This window comes from Nomascus leucogenys, chromosome 1a (assembly GCF_006542625.1).
Source record: "Nomascus leucogenys isolate Asia chromosome 1a, Asia_NLE_v1, whole genome shotgun sequence".
In the NCBI taxonomy this organism is placed as follows: domain Eukaryota; kingdom Metazoa; phylum Chordata; class Mammalia; order Primates; family Hylobatidae; genus Nomascus; species Nomascus leucogenys.
Window position 1 is genome coordinate 44,959,650 of NC_044381.1, and position 16,289 is coordinate 44,975,938.

The window sequence follows — 16,289 nt, forward strand, 5'->3', positions numbered from 1 at the left end:
GATGGGGTTTTGGTGTGGATGTCCTTTCTGTTTGTTAGTTTTCCTTCTAACAGTCAAGACCCTCAGCTGCAGGTCTGTTGGAGTTTGCTGGAGGTCCACTCCAGAACCTGTTTTCCTGAGTATCACCAGCGGAGGCTGAAGAACAGCAAATATTGCAGAACAGCAAATGTTGCTGCCTGATCCTTCCTCTGGAAACTTTGTCTCAGAGGGACACCCAGCTGTATGAGGTGTCAGTCGGCCCCTACTAGGAGATGTCTCCCAGTTAGGCTGCTTGGGGGTCAGGGACCCACTTGAGGAGGTAGTCTGTCCATTCTCAGATCTCAAACTCCGTGCTGGGAGAACCACTACTGTCTTCAAAGCTGTCAGACAGGGACGTTTAGGTCTGCAGAAGTTTCTGCTACCTTTTGTTCTGAACAATTTTTAAAAGTCAAAGTAGCTATTTATGACTTTAAAACCATTTAGCAAACCTAATATCTGACCTGTGTAATTTAGACCAAATGTCTAAATTTTGAAGACATTTTAGTTTTACTAATAATCTTTAAAACTGTCTTTATTTCTCAAAGCTTACTAAAGTCATGTGAACCAAAAGGCATTATATTTTTTCTTTTTCTGATATTTTATTTAAGCTCTTATTATTTTTAAATCAATTAATCAAAGCCCTTTCATATGTAGACATCACACACACAACACATATAAAAACACTGACAGACAGAAGAAGATCCAGTGGTTGTATTTTTCAATTCAATTAAGTTTCTTAATTGGATTACTTGTTTCAGGGTGGAGCCCTTGGAGGAAGAGTGCCAGGAAAGCATGCAGTTTCTACAGCCTAATAAGCAGGCACAGCTGGAAGGCAAAACAGATCTCAAAAATTAAGGGTCCCATTTTTATACTGGATCCTATATCCCCAAAAAGAGGGAATCAGCCCATCTCCTTTGGGAGTTTTATTTCCCAGTGGGGGGGTGGAATGGGGACATTGCCATACCTTCTAGGTGACCAAGAGCATACTTCTCTAATACAAACATGCGAAGAGGCAAGTATCCCCCCATAACTGCCATTAGCTATCCCCCAAAGTATATTTCCTAACTAATTATTATACACCAAAGCCCTTTCATAATGGAAAGTAATTTCTGACACCCCCCAAAGTCAAAAACATCACATAACACAATACAAAACAGAACAGAGCCTCAGATTTTAAGCAGGATCTATCCACTTTTAATTCCTGGGGTTTCATGAGGAAAACAGAGGTTTTTTCCAAAACAGGGTCTGTGGGGCACCTCCTGTTTTTCTCAAGGAGCCCCAGGCTGTTAGAGCTTGAATATCCACTTTAAATTAAGCTGACTTTTAACCATAGCACTGTTTTAAAAAAAATTCTTTTAAATCTCTTATTACCAGATTTCAGCCATGCCAAACTGCCAATATTTCTGGCTTTTGAACTGTACCAAAGGTAACCTCCCAGGTGCTTAGAGAAAGGAAAAATTCAATAAGGGAAGCCAGAAGTTGTTCATCATGGAGGGAAAGAGAATTTAAAAAATGGCAAAGGTCACACAGATATCAAACCAGAAAGGACTCATTTCTTAAGTCAGGAATGGAACCCTGAACCCAGGCCACCATTTTGCAAAGAAAACCTTTAGCTACTGAGCTATAGCACTGGGCAGTCTCCATTGCTTTTCCCAGAAGGAGTCTAAAGCAGTGAATTTTGCGCTTGCAAAGGCTTTTAACTGCTTAAGACAATTTTTAGGGCTAACTATGATGTGAATTCCAAAATTCCTGTTCCCTGGATGGCAGAGACTAAGAGAAAGTACCACCACATGATTACAAGGTCAAGCTCCCAAGGACATAACTGACCAGTTTGTTGGGTGATCTTGAACAGCAGGCTTATGGGGTCCTAAGCCCATGTCTATACTAAAGTACCCCTTTTTCATAGCACAAACTACAACATATTCACGACAGCTTAAGACTAGCCTCGCAAATCCTTTTTCCAATGAATCAAAACTTTATAGAAGAGATAAACAGTGATTTTTATCATTCATTCAGCTGGTTTGCACAGAAAGAAAAAAAGGGAAGGGATAAAAATATTGCCTGCATCAAGGGTGGGGAAAGTGAGGACCCCAGGGAGACCAGAGAAAGACCCACTCATCTCAGAAATGCTGAATCAAGAGTTCAGGAGGCAACTTGTCCATAGCGAAGAGATCTTTTCCAGAAGTTCTATCAGCTCTCAAGTTTCCCCTTTTGGGGAGAAAAAAGCTCCCCATGTCCCATGATCTTGTACATACTTAATCCCATCACCCAAGCCATCAGCAAAGAGTGCAAGGCAGATTAATTGAAAGAGAATAGCAGTTAATAGCCTGTGGTACTAAACCCATTCTTAGCAGAGAGAGACTCTACCGAATGGGGCCTCTAACCCACTAAATGTTAGGAAGAACTCTAACCTTCCTAAGTTGGGCCTTGAACCCAAGTTCAGTCACTCATCCTTGCCCTTTATTAAGTGGGGTCTTTAACCCACTTTGTTTTAGGAGAGTCTCTAGCTCCTCTAAGTTGGGTCTCTAACCCTATCTCATACTTTACCCAGGTATGGGCACGCTGCTTACCCATAGTCAGCCAACTGGTGTTGTGTGCAGATGATTTTCCTTTGGGTTAGGGGTCTCTTTAGTATAGTCCCTTCCATGGTTCACAGGAAATATGTTGCCTGAACATGGTCCTGATCCAGACCCCAAGAGAGGGTTCTTGGATCTCGCACAAGAAATAATATGAAGCAAATCCACTGAGTAAAATGAAAGCAAGTTTATTAACAAAGTAAAGGAATAAAAGAATGGCTATTACATAGGCAGAGCAGCCCCAAGAGCTACTGGTTGCCCATTTTTATGGTTATTTTTTGATTATTTGCTAAACAATGGGGAGATAATTCATGAGTTTTCTGGGAAGGGAGTGGGCAATTCCTGGAACTGGGTTCCTTCCCTTTTAAGACCATATAAAGTAAGCTCCTAACGTTGCCTGGCATTTGTAAACTGTCATGGCACTGGTGGGAGTGTAGCAGTGAGGACGACCAGAGGTCACTCTCATCACCATCTTGGTTTTGGTGGGTCTTCTTTACTGCAAACTGTTTTATCAGCAAGGTCTTTATGACTTTTATCTTGTGCTGACTTCCTATCTCATCCTGTGACTAAGAATGCCTTAACCTTCTGGGAACGCAGCCTTTTAGGTCTCAGCCTCATTTTACCCAGCTCCTATTCAAGATGGAGTTGCTCTGGTTCAAACACCTCTGACAATATGGTGTGCCAGGAGTTGTGTGAGATACTTAGACTTTAAATAAATCCAGGAAGTAGACACCACCATCACTATTCTCATTTAAGAAAAATGAGGCTCAAGGAGACTTAACTGAAAAAAAAAAACTAATATTAAACAGTTAAAGAACCAAGAGTTGAACTTATCTGGCCTGAATAAAACACTGATAAGACAAAGCAAGCTCGGAAATTTAGATGTCTCATACAGGCAGATCTCACACTTGACTGGACATCAGAATTTCCTGGAAAGCTCGTGGGAGGTTTGGGATTTGTGTTCTTAACAAACTCCTGGTTGATGTTGATGCTGCTGGCCTGAGCACTTGGAGACCCACTGCTGCAGACCCACAGCTCCCATGTAAGTTGTTCCATGGTACCCTTCCTTGAATCCCAGAAGTTTATCTCTAATTCTGGCTTCTGTGTATTTCTTTTGCTGCCCCACGTGTATTTTTTTTGCTGCCCCACATGATGACTTTCTCGGGCATGACTAGTAAATTCTAAGGTCTTTGAATGCAATGCAAGATTTAGTTCCTGCCTACCAGAACATCCTAACAGGTGCTGATACACGTTTATTAATTGAGTGATGAGGGAGATATTCTTTTCCTTTTTTCAGATTTCTTACTTTTTTTTTAATTTTACTCTAAGTTCTGGGATACATGTGCTGAATGTGCAGGTTTTGTTACATAGGTAGACATGCACCATGGTGGTTTGCTGCACCTATCTACCTGTCATCTAGGTTTTAAGCCCCGTGTGCATTAGGTATTTGTCCTAACGCTCTCCTTCCCCTTCCTCTCACCCTCCGACAGGCCCTGGTGTGTGATGTTTCCCTCCCTGTGTTCATGTGTTCTCATTGTTCAACTCCCACTTAACAGCGAGAACATGCGGTGTTTGGTTTTCTGTTCCTGTGTTAGTTTGCTGAGGTTGATGGTTTCCAGCTTCATCCATGTCCATGCAAAGGACATAAACTCATTCTTTTTTATGGCTGCATAGTATTCCATGGTGTATATGTGCCACATTTTCTTTATCCAATCTATCATTAATGGGCATTTGGGTTGGTTCCAAGTTTTTGCTATTGTAAATAGTGCTGCAGTAAACATACTTGTGCATGTGTCTTTATAGTAGAATGATTTATAATTCTTTGGATATATACTCAGTAATGGGATTGCTGGGTCAAATGATATTTCTGGTTCTAGATCCTTGAGGAATCGCCACACTCTTCCACAATGGCTGAACTAATTTACACTTCCACCAACAGTGTGAAAGTGTTCCTATTTCTCCACATCCTTGCCAGCATCTGTTGTTTCCAGACTTTTTAATGATCGCCATTCTAACTGGCATGAGATGGCATCTCATTGTGGTTTTGATTTGCATTTCTCTGATGACCAGTGATGATGAGCTTTTATTTTTTCATATGTTTGTTGGCAATGCAGGAGTTTTTATATGTAATTAGGAAACAAACACTTCTATTATTAGCTACAATTGAATGATTGCTTAAATATTTTAAAGTCATTTAAGAGACCCTTTTTGCCGAGTACCAGATGCCTAAAAGGCAAATTAGTCAGCATACTAGCAATAAAATGTTCGTATTATAATAGATTTTCCGTCAGGTCTAGCATGGATGACATTCCCATTTATGGGCCCTGCTTGAAAACAACAGGCCTGGGCACACCATGATTCCAAATGGACCTCAGAAGATGGCTCTAATAGACACTGAAGGTAGAAATCACCAGGGTTAATTACCCATGAATTCTTATAAATTCCTCTGGCCAGGAAAGTTTGGTGGCTGAGAAACAGGAGGATGGAATGATGTGTAGCTCTCTGAAGCTGGGTTTGACTTTGTCAAAAACAAAAAGCAGTAGGTGCTCCAGGCAGTTCTAGTGACACCCCCAGATCTTGACACACTGGCTTGGCTGGGATCACACACCCATCCCTGAGCAATTCCTGAAGCCAGGAGGATGGATTTCAATGATGAACATGGACAAGCCCACCTGAGTCTTATCGGAGGAAGAGGGCTGGCTGGTCTCACTGCCTCCCCTTCCCTCTTCCATCTCTCATCAGAATGAGATGACCCTCAAGAGGATCATTGAGGAGGGAGGTTCCAGATAGTTTCTAATTGGAGTCACCAGACATCTGTTGGTTGCCCTGTGAGCAATTCTGATCACACCATGGAAGTCTAATTTTATTAAGCATGGTCTTTTTTGGTGGAAAATATTTTTAGTTTTTTTATTATTTGAAGTTGTGCAAGCAATTAGTAAACACGTTCTTGTTACAACATGTTTAAACAAAACAGAAGTATAACCACAGGACCAGCTGAAGCTGATTAACCATTGCTTAAGTTGTTAGCAACGGTGGAGAGCCGAAATTGCATCATATAGCCCATGCATGTGCAATAGGGAAAAGCTTCACACTCCTAATTCGTAACATCACCCACCTGGCAGATCGGCTGCATTGGTATCACCTGGGACTAGTTAGCAATGCCATAAAAGCATGACCCACTCCCAGTATGGGGAGTCAGATTTGAGCCTTGCCTCCTGTCTCCTTGCCAGTTGACTTGCCATAAAGCCTTTCTTTTCACAAAAGCTGGCGCCATAGTACTGATATCTATGCTGATCGGGAAGCAAGCCCATCCCTTGGTAACAGAAGGATTTAGAGGTAAAAGGCCTCCTTCCCACAATTCCTACTCCTCCACCTGACTTCCCACCCTGGCAGCACTTGCTCCATCCAAGTCTCCTCTCTGCTCACTTGTCTCCAAAGGTTGACTCAGTGAGCCAAATCTTCTCAGGTTCATACCCTTAGGTGGCCCTTTCCCATGAGTCTGGCTGACCCCATGACTTGCTTTAACTAATAGAATGTGAAGGGAGTGCTGGTGTCTTTTGGAGAATCTAAGTGTGCATCATTTTTAAAATGGCTGCATTTGGTCTAAAATCCCCAACATTTAATTGAATCCCTAAGCCATAATGGTAGATTTGGAAATAGGTGTTGTCAAGCCTTCTAAAAGTGAATTTCAGGGTATTACCAATAAAGGTTTTTTTTCCATTCAGCCCAATGCATTTGGTAGACAATTTAGATGAGTGGATTGGCCACATGATATGGCAATGACGACAATTTTTAAAATGCATCATTTCTCTGCATTGGCATTCCTGCCAGCTAGTGACATTCCAGGAGCTTTTAGTGAATTAAAGCTTCATTTGCTTGAAGAGGGTAGCAAAGTTACTGACTGCTTCAGAAATAATTATGTGCATGATAGGATAAGAGGACATTTATGCAATGGTGTTGCTGTTCTATTATTTTCACCAATAATGGTCTGTGTATGAGTACATGTGAAATGGATTTCCAGGTGTCCAAAACAACATAGAAGCATGGCTCAGAAGATGAAAAAATTTAATAGGGAGTGCTTGTGTTGGGGTATATAGAATTATGGAAGAATTTCAAGAGCATCACCATGGAGAAAATGAATGTGAATTTATTCTCCAAGGAGAGCCATGACCTAAAAGAAAAAAGCAGTAGTTTCTCATGATGCAAGACTTCCAAATATAGTTAATGATAGTGAAAGTTGGCCAGCTCTTATGGACTACCTCTGTGCAATGGCTGTAATTTATCCTTATGATACACTTCTTCATGTCAAATTTTCTTTTTAGGTTTATAAAGTCTTTAATATCTTTTCCCCCACTACTTTAAATTGTTAGCATTATTTGTTTATAATTCACCATGCTATGCATTTCATCTTTGCATCATTTCCAATACTGGAAGTATAAATTGTATAAAGACTTTTAGAGAGTTCTAATTCTTTTTATGCATTTTCATGCAAATTTGACTCTACACGAGTGCAGTATCACAACATTGACTTTGTGTGTAAACATTGTGTGTGTACTTAAAAACATTGAAACTTCCAGCCAGCGCAGTGGCTCACACTTGTAATCCCAGCACTTTGGGAGGCCAAGGTGGGCAGATCTGCTGAGGTCGGGAGTTTGAGACCAGCCTGACCAACATGGAGAAACCCCATCTCTACTAAAAATACAAAATTAGCCAGGCATGGTGGTGCATGCCTGTAATCCCAGCTACTGGGGAGCCTGAGGCAGGAGAATCGCTTGAACCGGGGAGGCGGAGGTTGCGGTGAGCTGAGATCGTGCCATTGCACTCTAGCTTGGGCAACAAGAGTGAAACTCCATCTCAAGAAAAAAAAAAAAAGAAATGGAAACTTCCTCCTTTTTGTACATTTGCATTGGTGAAAGAATTTCTTGATCTCAGTTCTTTGGGTGACTGCATATGTGGTAGTGACCCATCACAGTTTTTGATTGATCTCATTAAAAGACTTAGGTTGTCCATCACAATAGTTCAGATGACAACAGTCATATAAGCTTTAAGAATATCAATATGATTTGTAGGCCCGTAACTTATGCCCATGTAACTGTTGTTAGCATACCTAAGTGTTTATGCTTGCAAAAATATGTATGTTATTATTGCCTACTTTATTGTGTAAAGTGGGCTATGAAGTGTTCAGTGGTTTTTATTTTTCTCAAATAAATCCTCTTTTAAAATGTAAATAAATTTCTTTTAAATAATTTTTAATTTTTATTTTAAATAATTTTAAGTTTTAAATAAATTTTATGATTATTTTATTTTAAATAATTAATTTTTTCCAGAATTATATCTTTGGGATTTTGATCTTTCTGGGATTTTAACATTTGGGGTTATGGCATTCCAGATTGTGTCTCTTGGAATTATGGCCCAGATTCTAAAATTTCACTCTATGTAGGAAAGAAAGTAACAAATATCTTTACGGTTTTATGCACTTACACATGAATAGAGTTCTACAAATAAAGTTAGTGGGTCAGAGGGCAAGTGCATCTTGTACATCCACAGATACTTCCATATAGTCTCCCAAGAAGGCTTCATCAAAGTACATTTGCTTGAAGAATATGTGAGAAGGCACATTTTCCTGTGTTCTCACCAAATTTGACCATTCTTCTGGGTGAAAAATTCTATCTTTTTCAGTGTTAATTTTAATTTCTCAGATTACTAGTCTTTACAGATGTATATTGGCCAATTGCCTTTCTTCTGTGAATTTCCTTTTTGTACCCTTTGCCTATTTTTTTCTATGGAGTTGATGGGCTGACTTAATGACTCACAGAAACTCTCTGAGTACCCTGGATATTCAAGTTTTTGTTTAATTTATTACATTTTTCTCAGTCTTTCACTTGCGTTTTCATGCTACCTATGTCATTTGCTTTGTTTTACAAAAACTATTGATTTTCATGACTTCATTTACGGCCTTTGAGTTTTAGGTCTTGTTATAAAAATATTATTCTCTAGTTTCTTATAATGCTTTTATATCTTGTTTCTTAGGTTTGGCTCTTTAACCATTTTAGCCTTTATATTTGTGTATGGGGCATGCTGGACCTGCTGGGGAGAATATCCCATTCTACACCACAGTAACACATGCCGTACACAACCTTGCACAATGGCACTGGGCTAGGCTGGGTTGCTCCATGGATTCTCTTCTTAATGTACTAGCTAATCACAGCATCACCTTATGGCTCATCTTTTCTTCAGTGGTTCCCATGGATATGTGTGCTCTTTCTCCTGGACTGTCTTCTAATTCCTTGTATGACTCGCCTGTTCCCACATTATTTTCACCAGTTCCTTTTTATCTTCTTCAGAAATTTGTTTGTGTTCTTAAGGATCATCTTTTATTATATATGCTTTAGAATTAATTTCCCATGTTCTGGGGGAAAAGTGCTGTTGGAACTTAATTGTCATTACAGTCAAATTGTAGATTAATTTGGGGAAGAATTGGCATGTTTTCTATTGAATCTTCCAATCCAGAAAGCATGGCATGTCTTTCCACATAAGCAGGTTTTCTTTTATTCATTCATCTTTCATTAAAGTTTTCTTCAATTTGATTTTATACATTTCTCATTAAATTCATTTTATGTTTTTTCTTTCTTGCTATTGTAAACAAGATATTTCCCCACATTAAACCCCTGTTTTCTTTTGCTAGCATTTGTCTGATATAGAATATGTTTTATGTATCTAGTATTTCCTTTGTCTTCTTTTCATCACTTTGTTTAACCGATACATATTTTTAACCAGTGTGAAGGGCTTTGACTTTTAATTGGCAGGTTTGATGCATTTATGGTTATTGTAATTACTGAGGTATTGGGAACTATTACTGATGTTTATACTTTATCTTTGCCTTTCATCTGTGCATATTCTATTTGTATCCCTTCTTTTTCCTGGCTGGGCTATTTTTGTTTCTTTTGTTCTGTAGTAGTTTGAAGGTCTCTTATTCTATTCTTATTTTTACAGTGGTATATAATTTTTTACACACATATATAAACATAATTTTTTACTGCTACCTAGAACTAATCAGTTCTGGATCTACCTCCACAAAACTGAACAGTGCTTGGCGTGCTTTACCTTTTCTTCTCCCACCTCTCCTTGCCATCGTTCCCTTACCATCCATATTTAGATCTCCTGAGATACTAGTTTCTGATCATTGTAAAAAATACATATTTAAAGTTACGCATCAATAATTATTAAGGCATAAGGTGTATCTGTAACTTTTACTGATTCTTTTATCATCATTGTTTCTTGCGGCCCACATCCTCCTCTTCTTTGTATTCATTGTTTTTCTGGAATAATTCCTTCGGAGTGTCTGTGGGTGGTTAACTTTCTGAGTCCTCGCTTTGCCCTCCTACTGGGATGCTAGTTTGGGTGCATATAAGATTCTTGGCTCAATATTTCTATTCTTCGTACTTTTGATGATGTTATTTGTCTTCATGTATTTGGTGCTGAAAGAGAACATTAACATTATTCCACACCTCCTTCCTTTTTAAGTAACTTTTTTTTTTTTTTTTCCTACTCCTCAAAAACTTTTAGAATGTTTCTGTCTTGATCTGTGTGTCTGAAATTAGGCAACTGTGGTCCATGAGTGCATCTTTCTTTGCATTTCTCCTGGGAGCCGTGAAAATGTGACCACCCCTGTCTCTAACACTAAACATTTTGTTTTGCTGATATTTGAATATTTCTTTTCTTCTTTTTAAGATTTTCTTTTTCTGGAATTCCTATGAGGCAGATGGATCTAAACTCTAACACTTTACATTTCCATTTGTGTTTCAGTCTTTTTGGCACTAGGAGATTTTCTGGGCTCCATTGTTTAGCTTTCATAATCCCGTTTTGTACATCTCTGGAGCCCACTGCTTGAGTTTTCTCTTTTTACCCTAAGTCAATAGATTTTGTCTCTGTTAGCAAAAAAAAATAGGTAGAGACGGAATGTAAAAAATTGAACTCTCACTCCCAGTGGTGACCAACGCTTTAAAAAAAAAGTGCCTTGGAATACAATGTAGAAGAAAAGTATAGACTGTAATATGAAATTTCAATCAGAATCTACATCATTTTTGAGGGGTAAGGAAACTTCACAAAATGATTTTAAATCTCTTCAGAAAAAATACATACAAGAGACAGCAGTTGACAAATGAAGAGAATAGAATTCAGGTAAAAGTCCATACAGAAATAGGTATTTAATATACTGTCAAGTTGGCACCTCAGTTCAGGAAGAAATGGATGACTTATTAAATAAATAGTATGAACATGAGTGACAGTCCATCTGGCAGCTAAATATCATAACTCTTCCCATATCCTATGTAGACAAATGCATTCCGAATGAATTGAAAAGCTAAATGAAAAACATTAAATAAAACAAATGAATGCATAAATAATAAATATTATTAAAATAAAGTTAGAAGAATATTAGTAAGAAATTAAGGTTAAGAAGACCTTCTTAAGCAAAACAAGACTCTCAGAAGCCATCTAGAAAATGACCAACATATATGATTATTGTAATTACTACAGTCATAATTTTCTTTTTTCCCAAAATACCTCTAACAACTGAAAGCAATAATTTTTGTCAGATAAAATGTAGATGCTACCAAAAGAAAAATGATTGAATAAGAAGTTAACATCAATTAATCTAAAAGAAAAAGATAAATAACTGAATTGAAAACTGGGCAGAAAGATATGAACAATCAAATAACAGAAAAAGAAATGCAAATGGCCAATAAGCATGTGAGAAAAATCACCTTATTAGATTTGAGGGAAATTCAAACTAAAACAGAATGAGTTACTTTTGCTCATCCTTGGCAAAGATTCAAAAGATTGACACTGCAGTACTGAGAATGACAGAGACCACTATGCTTGCTTATGCTGGGTGATGAGAAGACAAATTGCTGCACATCCTTGAGAGGGCAATTCAGGTCTGCGACGTTGGTGCTGGTATTCACATTCACTGCAAAGGTGGTGTTGCTGGTAATATAACTCCAAGAAATTAGGCCCAGGCTACACATAACTCTGTAAAAGAAGTGGTGGTATTTACATAATTCTGTGACTATATGTTAGTGGGTGGTAACCACATCACTCTTCAATGTACATTGTGATATTTACATAAATCTGCAACCTCAGTTGTGATCTTAACATAACCCTATGACAGAGGAGCAGGGCATCATCCCGAAAATCTGTGATGCTGATTATGGTCATATTTACATAACTCTGCAATGTTGATTGTTATTCATGTGATAGTGGTGACGGTGGCATTTCCTTGATTCTGTGCTGGTGGATGTGGTACAAACAGCACTCTGTTATGGTGTCGGTGGTACTTACATAACTGTAGTATTGTCATGGTATCCACATAATTCTGCCATGTTGTTCATGGTATTCATTTCACCTTATGACATTAATGGAGGTATTCACATAATTCTGTGATGTTGTTGGTGATATTTACATAACTCAGTGATACTGCTCACGGTATTCACATAGCTGTGACATGGGAGGTCATAGTATTCATATAACTGAGTGTTGATATTGACATAGTTTTGCATCATTGTTTATGGTGCTAACATAACTGTGACATGGGAGGTCATAGTATTCATATAACTCTGAGTGTTGGCATTGACAATTTTGGATCATTGTTTATGGGGTTCACATAACTGTGATGCCAGTTGTGGTTTTCACATCTGTGTTGTGGTGTTGGTGTTTGTGGTATTCACATATTTCTGCAGCTTTGGTTGTGGTATCCACACAACTCTGTGGCATTAGCCACAATATCCATAAACTCTGGCGGTGGTGGTAGTTGTACTCACATAACTCTGTGACGGTGGTGGTGGTGTATCCACATCACTCTGTGATGTTGGTTGTATTCACATAACACCATGATGGTGGTCACAGACTGCAAAGTTTGTCATGGTGTTCACATAACTCTGCAAAGTTTGTTGTGGTGTTGACATAATTATGCAACACTGTGGTACTGTTAGTCTCATAACATGGTGACATTGCTGTTGGTGATGTTTATGTAATTCTCCACTCATGGTTGTGGTATTTACATGACTGCAATATTGGAGTTGATGGTGGTGTTCACATAACTGAAATTTGTCGTAATAGTCCCATACTGCAACCTTCATCACAGTATCACGTAATTTTGCAACATCGATGGTGGTACACACATAACTGTGCTATGGTTCTGCTGCTGATAGTCACATAATTGTGACATTAATTGTGGCACTTGCCTAACACCGTGACATTGGTGGTGGTGGTATTTACATATTTCTGCAATGTTTGTGGTGCTATTCACATAACTGTGATATTGATCATTGTATTCACATAGTTCTGTGATGATGGTGGTGGTTGTGTTACTCTAAGTGCAAGAGTGGTGGTTGTATTCAGGTAAATCTGTGATATTGTCATTGCTGTTCATATGACACTGTAGTGTTGTTGCTGGTGGTCATATAACTCAGTGACATTACTCATGGTGTTCACACAATCTTTTGAAAGTGGTCCTGGTATTTGCATGACTCTGCAATGCTGGTGGTAGTAGGGTTGACATGCACTGTGCAGTTCATCATGATGTGCATGCAACTCAAAGATGATTGCCGTGGTATTCACAGAACTGAGATTCATCATGGTGTTAACATAATTATGCATTGCTGCTGCTGGTGGTATGCACATGGCACTGTGACATTGCTGATGGTGGTATTTACATAATTCTCTATTGGTGGCAGTGGTATTCACATGAACCCATGACATTTGCCATGATAGTCACACAATTTTGCAGCATTGGCGGTTGTGGTATTTATAATATCTCTGACAGTGAACGTGGTGTTCCCATAACTCCCTTGCTGGTTATGGAATTCACATAATTTTGCATCATTGTTGTTGGTGGTATTCATGTAGCTCTGTGGTGTTGGTTATGGCGGTATTCACAATATTCTGTGATATTGGTCATGGTTGTAAACAGATAACTCTGCAAAGTTGGCTGAGTCATTCCAATAAATCTGTGAAGTTATTAGTGGTGGCACTGACATGACTCTGCAATGACAGAGAAGACAGTACTCATCTAACTCTGAGATGTCAGTCATGTTATTCGTATATTCTGTGAAGTTGATGCAGGTGGTACTCTACTCTGGTGGTCATGATATTCATATAACTGTGATGGTGGTCATGGTATTCAAATAACCCTGTGACTTGGTTGTGCAAGTCACATAACCCTGTGATGGTAGTGTTGGTGGTATTCCCATAACTGTATCATTGGTTGCTTATTCACATAGCTCTGTCATGTTGAACATGGCATTCATATCACGCTGCGACATCAATGGTAGTGGTATTCACCTAACTTTATGATACTGGTGGGGATTATATTCACATAACTGCAGTGTTGCTGCTGGTGGTAGTCTTACAAACATGTAATGTTGGATGAGGTTGCAAATCATAACTCTGCAACAATGGTGGGGGTATTTATATAACTCTGCAACATTGGTCATAGTTTTCACTTAACTCTGTAATAATGGAGTATTTGCATAATTCTGTGACTCTAGTCATGTTATTTATATAAATATACTCATCACCTAGCATCCACAGAGTGGTTTCAGGACCCTCTAGGATACCAAAATCCATAGATGCTCAGATCTCTTATATAATATGGTATAGTATTTACATGTAGCCTGTGCACAGCCTCCTTTATATTTTGAATCCTCTCTAGATTATTTGTTATACCTAATATAATACAAATGTTATGTAAATAGTTGTTATTATATTGTTTATTTGCATTACTTCTATTTTTTTTTTCTATTTTCAATCCACAGTTTGTTGAATCTGTGAATGTGGGACCTGCACACATTTAGGGCTGACTGTATACGTCCATGGTGGGGCAGATATTTACACAACTCTGTAATGATGGTGGTAGTGTTAACATAACTCTGAATTGTTCATAGTTTTCAAATAACTCTATGGCATTGGCATGATATTTACATAATTCCACAATGATAGTGGTGGTATTCGCATAACTCTGCCACGTTGGTTTTTTTGTGATATCTTCATAATTCTCATAATTCTGGAACAGCATGGTGGTAGTGGTATTCCCATATTCCCACAATTCTATGACATTTGTGTTCATGGTATTCACATAACTCTGTTGTCAGTTGTGGTATTCATATAACTTTGTGACATAGGTCGTGGTTTTCATGTACCTCTGCAATGGTGGCTCTGGTATTTGGATAATTCTGTGGCTTTGATGCTGGTGGTATTCATATAACTCTGTGACATTGGTCCTATTATTCACATGAACCTGTGATGTTGGTTGTTGTAATCACATAACTCTGCAATGTTGATGGTAGCCTAATTCACATTTCTCTGTGACATTGGTCATGGAATTCACATAACTGTGATGGTAGTGGTGCTATTCAAATATCTGCCTTGGTAGTGGTATTCTCTTAATGCTGCCACAGTGGTTGAGGTATTCAAGTAATTCCATGATGATGTTTTTGTGGTAGTCATATAACTCTAATGGTGTTAGGTATGGTAATCCCCTGAGTCTGCAAAGTTTGTTGTGGCCTTCACATATCTTAGTGACAATAGTGATATTGGTGCTGGTGCAATGGTGGGGGTAATAATCACATTTATAGGTGTACAGACAGGCTCAGATAAATTTAAAGGTTTATAAGAAGATATGACAAAGCCAGCCTCCAATTCACATTTTCTAAATAATTCAAATGCAGTTTTTTCTTTTTTTCTTTTCTTTTTTTTTTTGAGACGGAGCCTTGCTCTGTCGCCCAGGCTGGAGTGCAGTGGCATGATCTCAAATCACCAAATGCAGTTTTTTCTGTACCATACCATGAGATCTCCTTCTGCTAAATCTAAGGCATTTATCTAAAACATCTGTATCTTCAAACTCCCCAAGGGCTTTGGAACATAACTATTGGATCTAGTTCTTTATCCATAACTTTAGCTATGTCCATATACTTACACATATACATTTTCATCTGTGAAACTGATCAAAATTTAGCTATGCATTTAGATGTATAAATCTGAGCTTCTAAAAATTTGTGATCATGCAGAAGATCTAGTAAACCAAAGTAAATCACCTTTGAGGGTAATCTATAGTTCATAGAACCCAAAACATGTTTATCAGATAATGACATTTAATGTTGATGAAAATGTTGGTCATTTCATGTTTTCATTCTTTCTCTAAAAATTGTAAACCTGTAGAAGCCTCGTAAAAGACTAGAAATGCAATGTTGAGGTCTGGATGATGGTTTCATGGCAAATATATATTTAAACAATCATTGAATTAAACATTTAAGATCCCTGGATTTCACAATATGTAAGTTATACTTCCATAAAAACTTTAAAAAGTGTACATCCAAATAAGATGAAAATACTAACAGGTTTTAGAAAAATCCAGTGTAGTGCCAATCTAACCACTCATGATATTTTCTTGTGGCTGTGAGTTATTGCTTTTATAGAAACAAAACAAAGCCTCACCCTAGAATTTAAAGTTAAAATGTGATTTAAGAAATGTGTATGGCTCCCAAAAATGCCCTTGTATAGTTAGGAGTTGTCTCTTTATCTCAAATCTCAGGGCTCACGATTTACATTTTTTCCCCTTGCAGTACTTGGGGTGCATTGAAGTTCTGCGCTCAATGAGGTCTCTTGACTTCAGTACAAGAACACAAATTACCAGGT

At 38.2% G+C, this 16,289-nt stretch overlaps 1 protein-coding gene across 3 annotated transcripts in view; it reads left to right on the plus strand.

The window, feature by feature from the left end:
- The window catches only part of SHC3 (SHC adaptor protein 3), a 171,658-nt gene that overhangs the window by 49,480 nt on the left and 105,889 nt on the right, over positions 1-16,289 (plus strand). For all 3 annotated transcript variants that reach the window (XM_030807514.1, XM_030807546.1, XM_003281557.4), the window contains exon 2: positions 16,217-16,287. In XM_030807514.1, the coding sequence (XP_030663374.1) occupies positions 16,217-16,287 (71 nt within the window). The remainder of the gene's footprint in view (positions 1-16,216; positions 16,288-16,289) is intronic.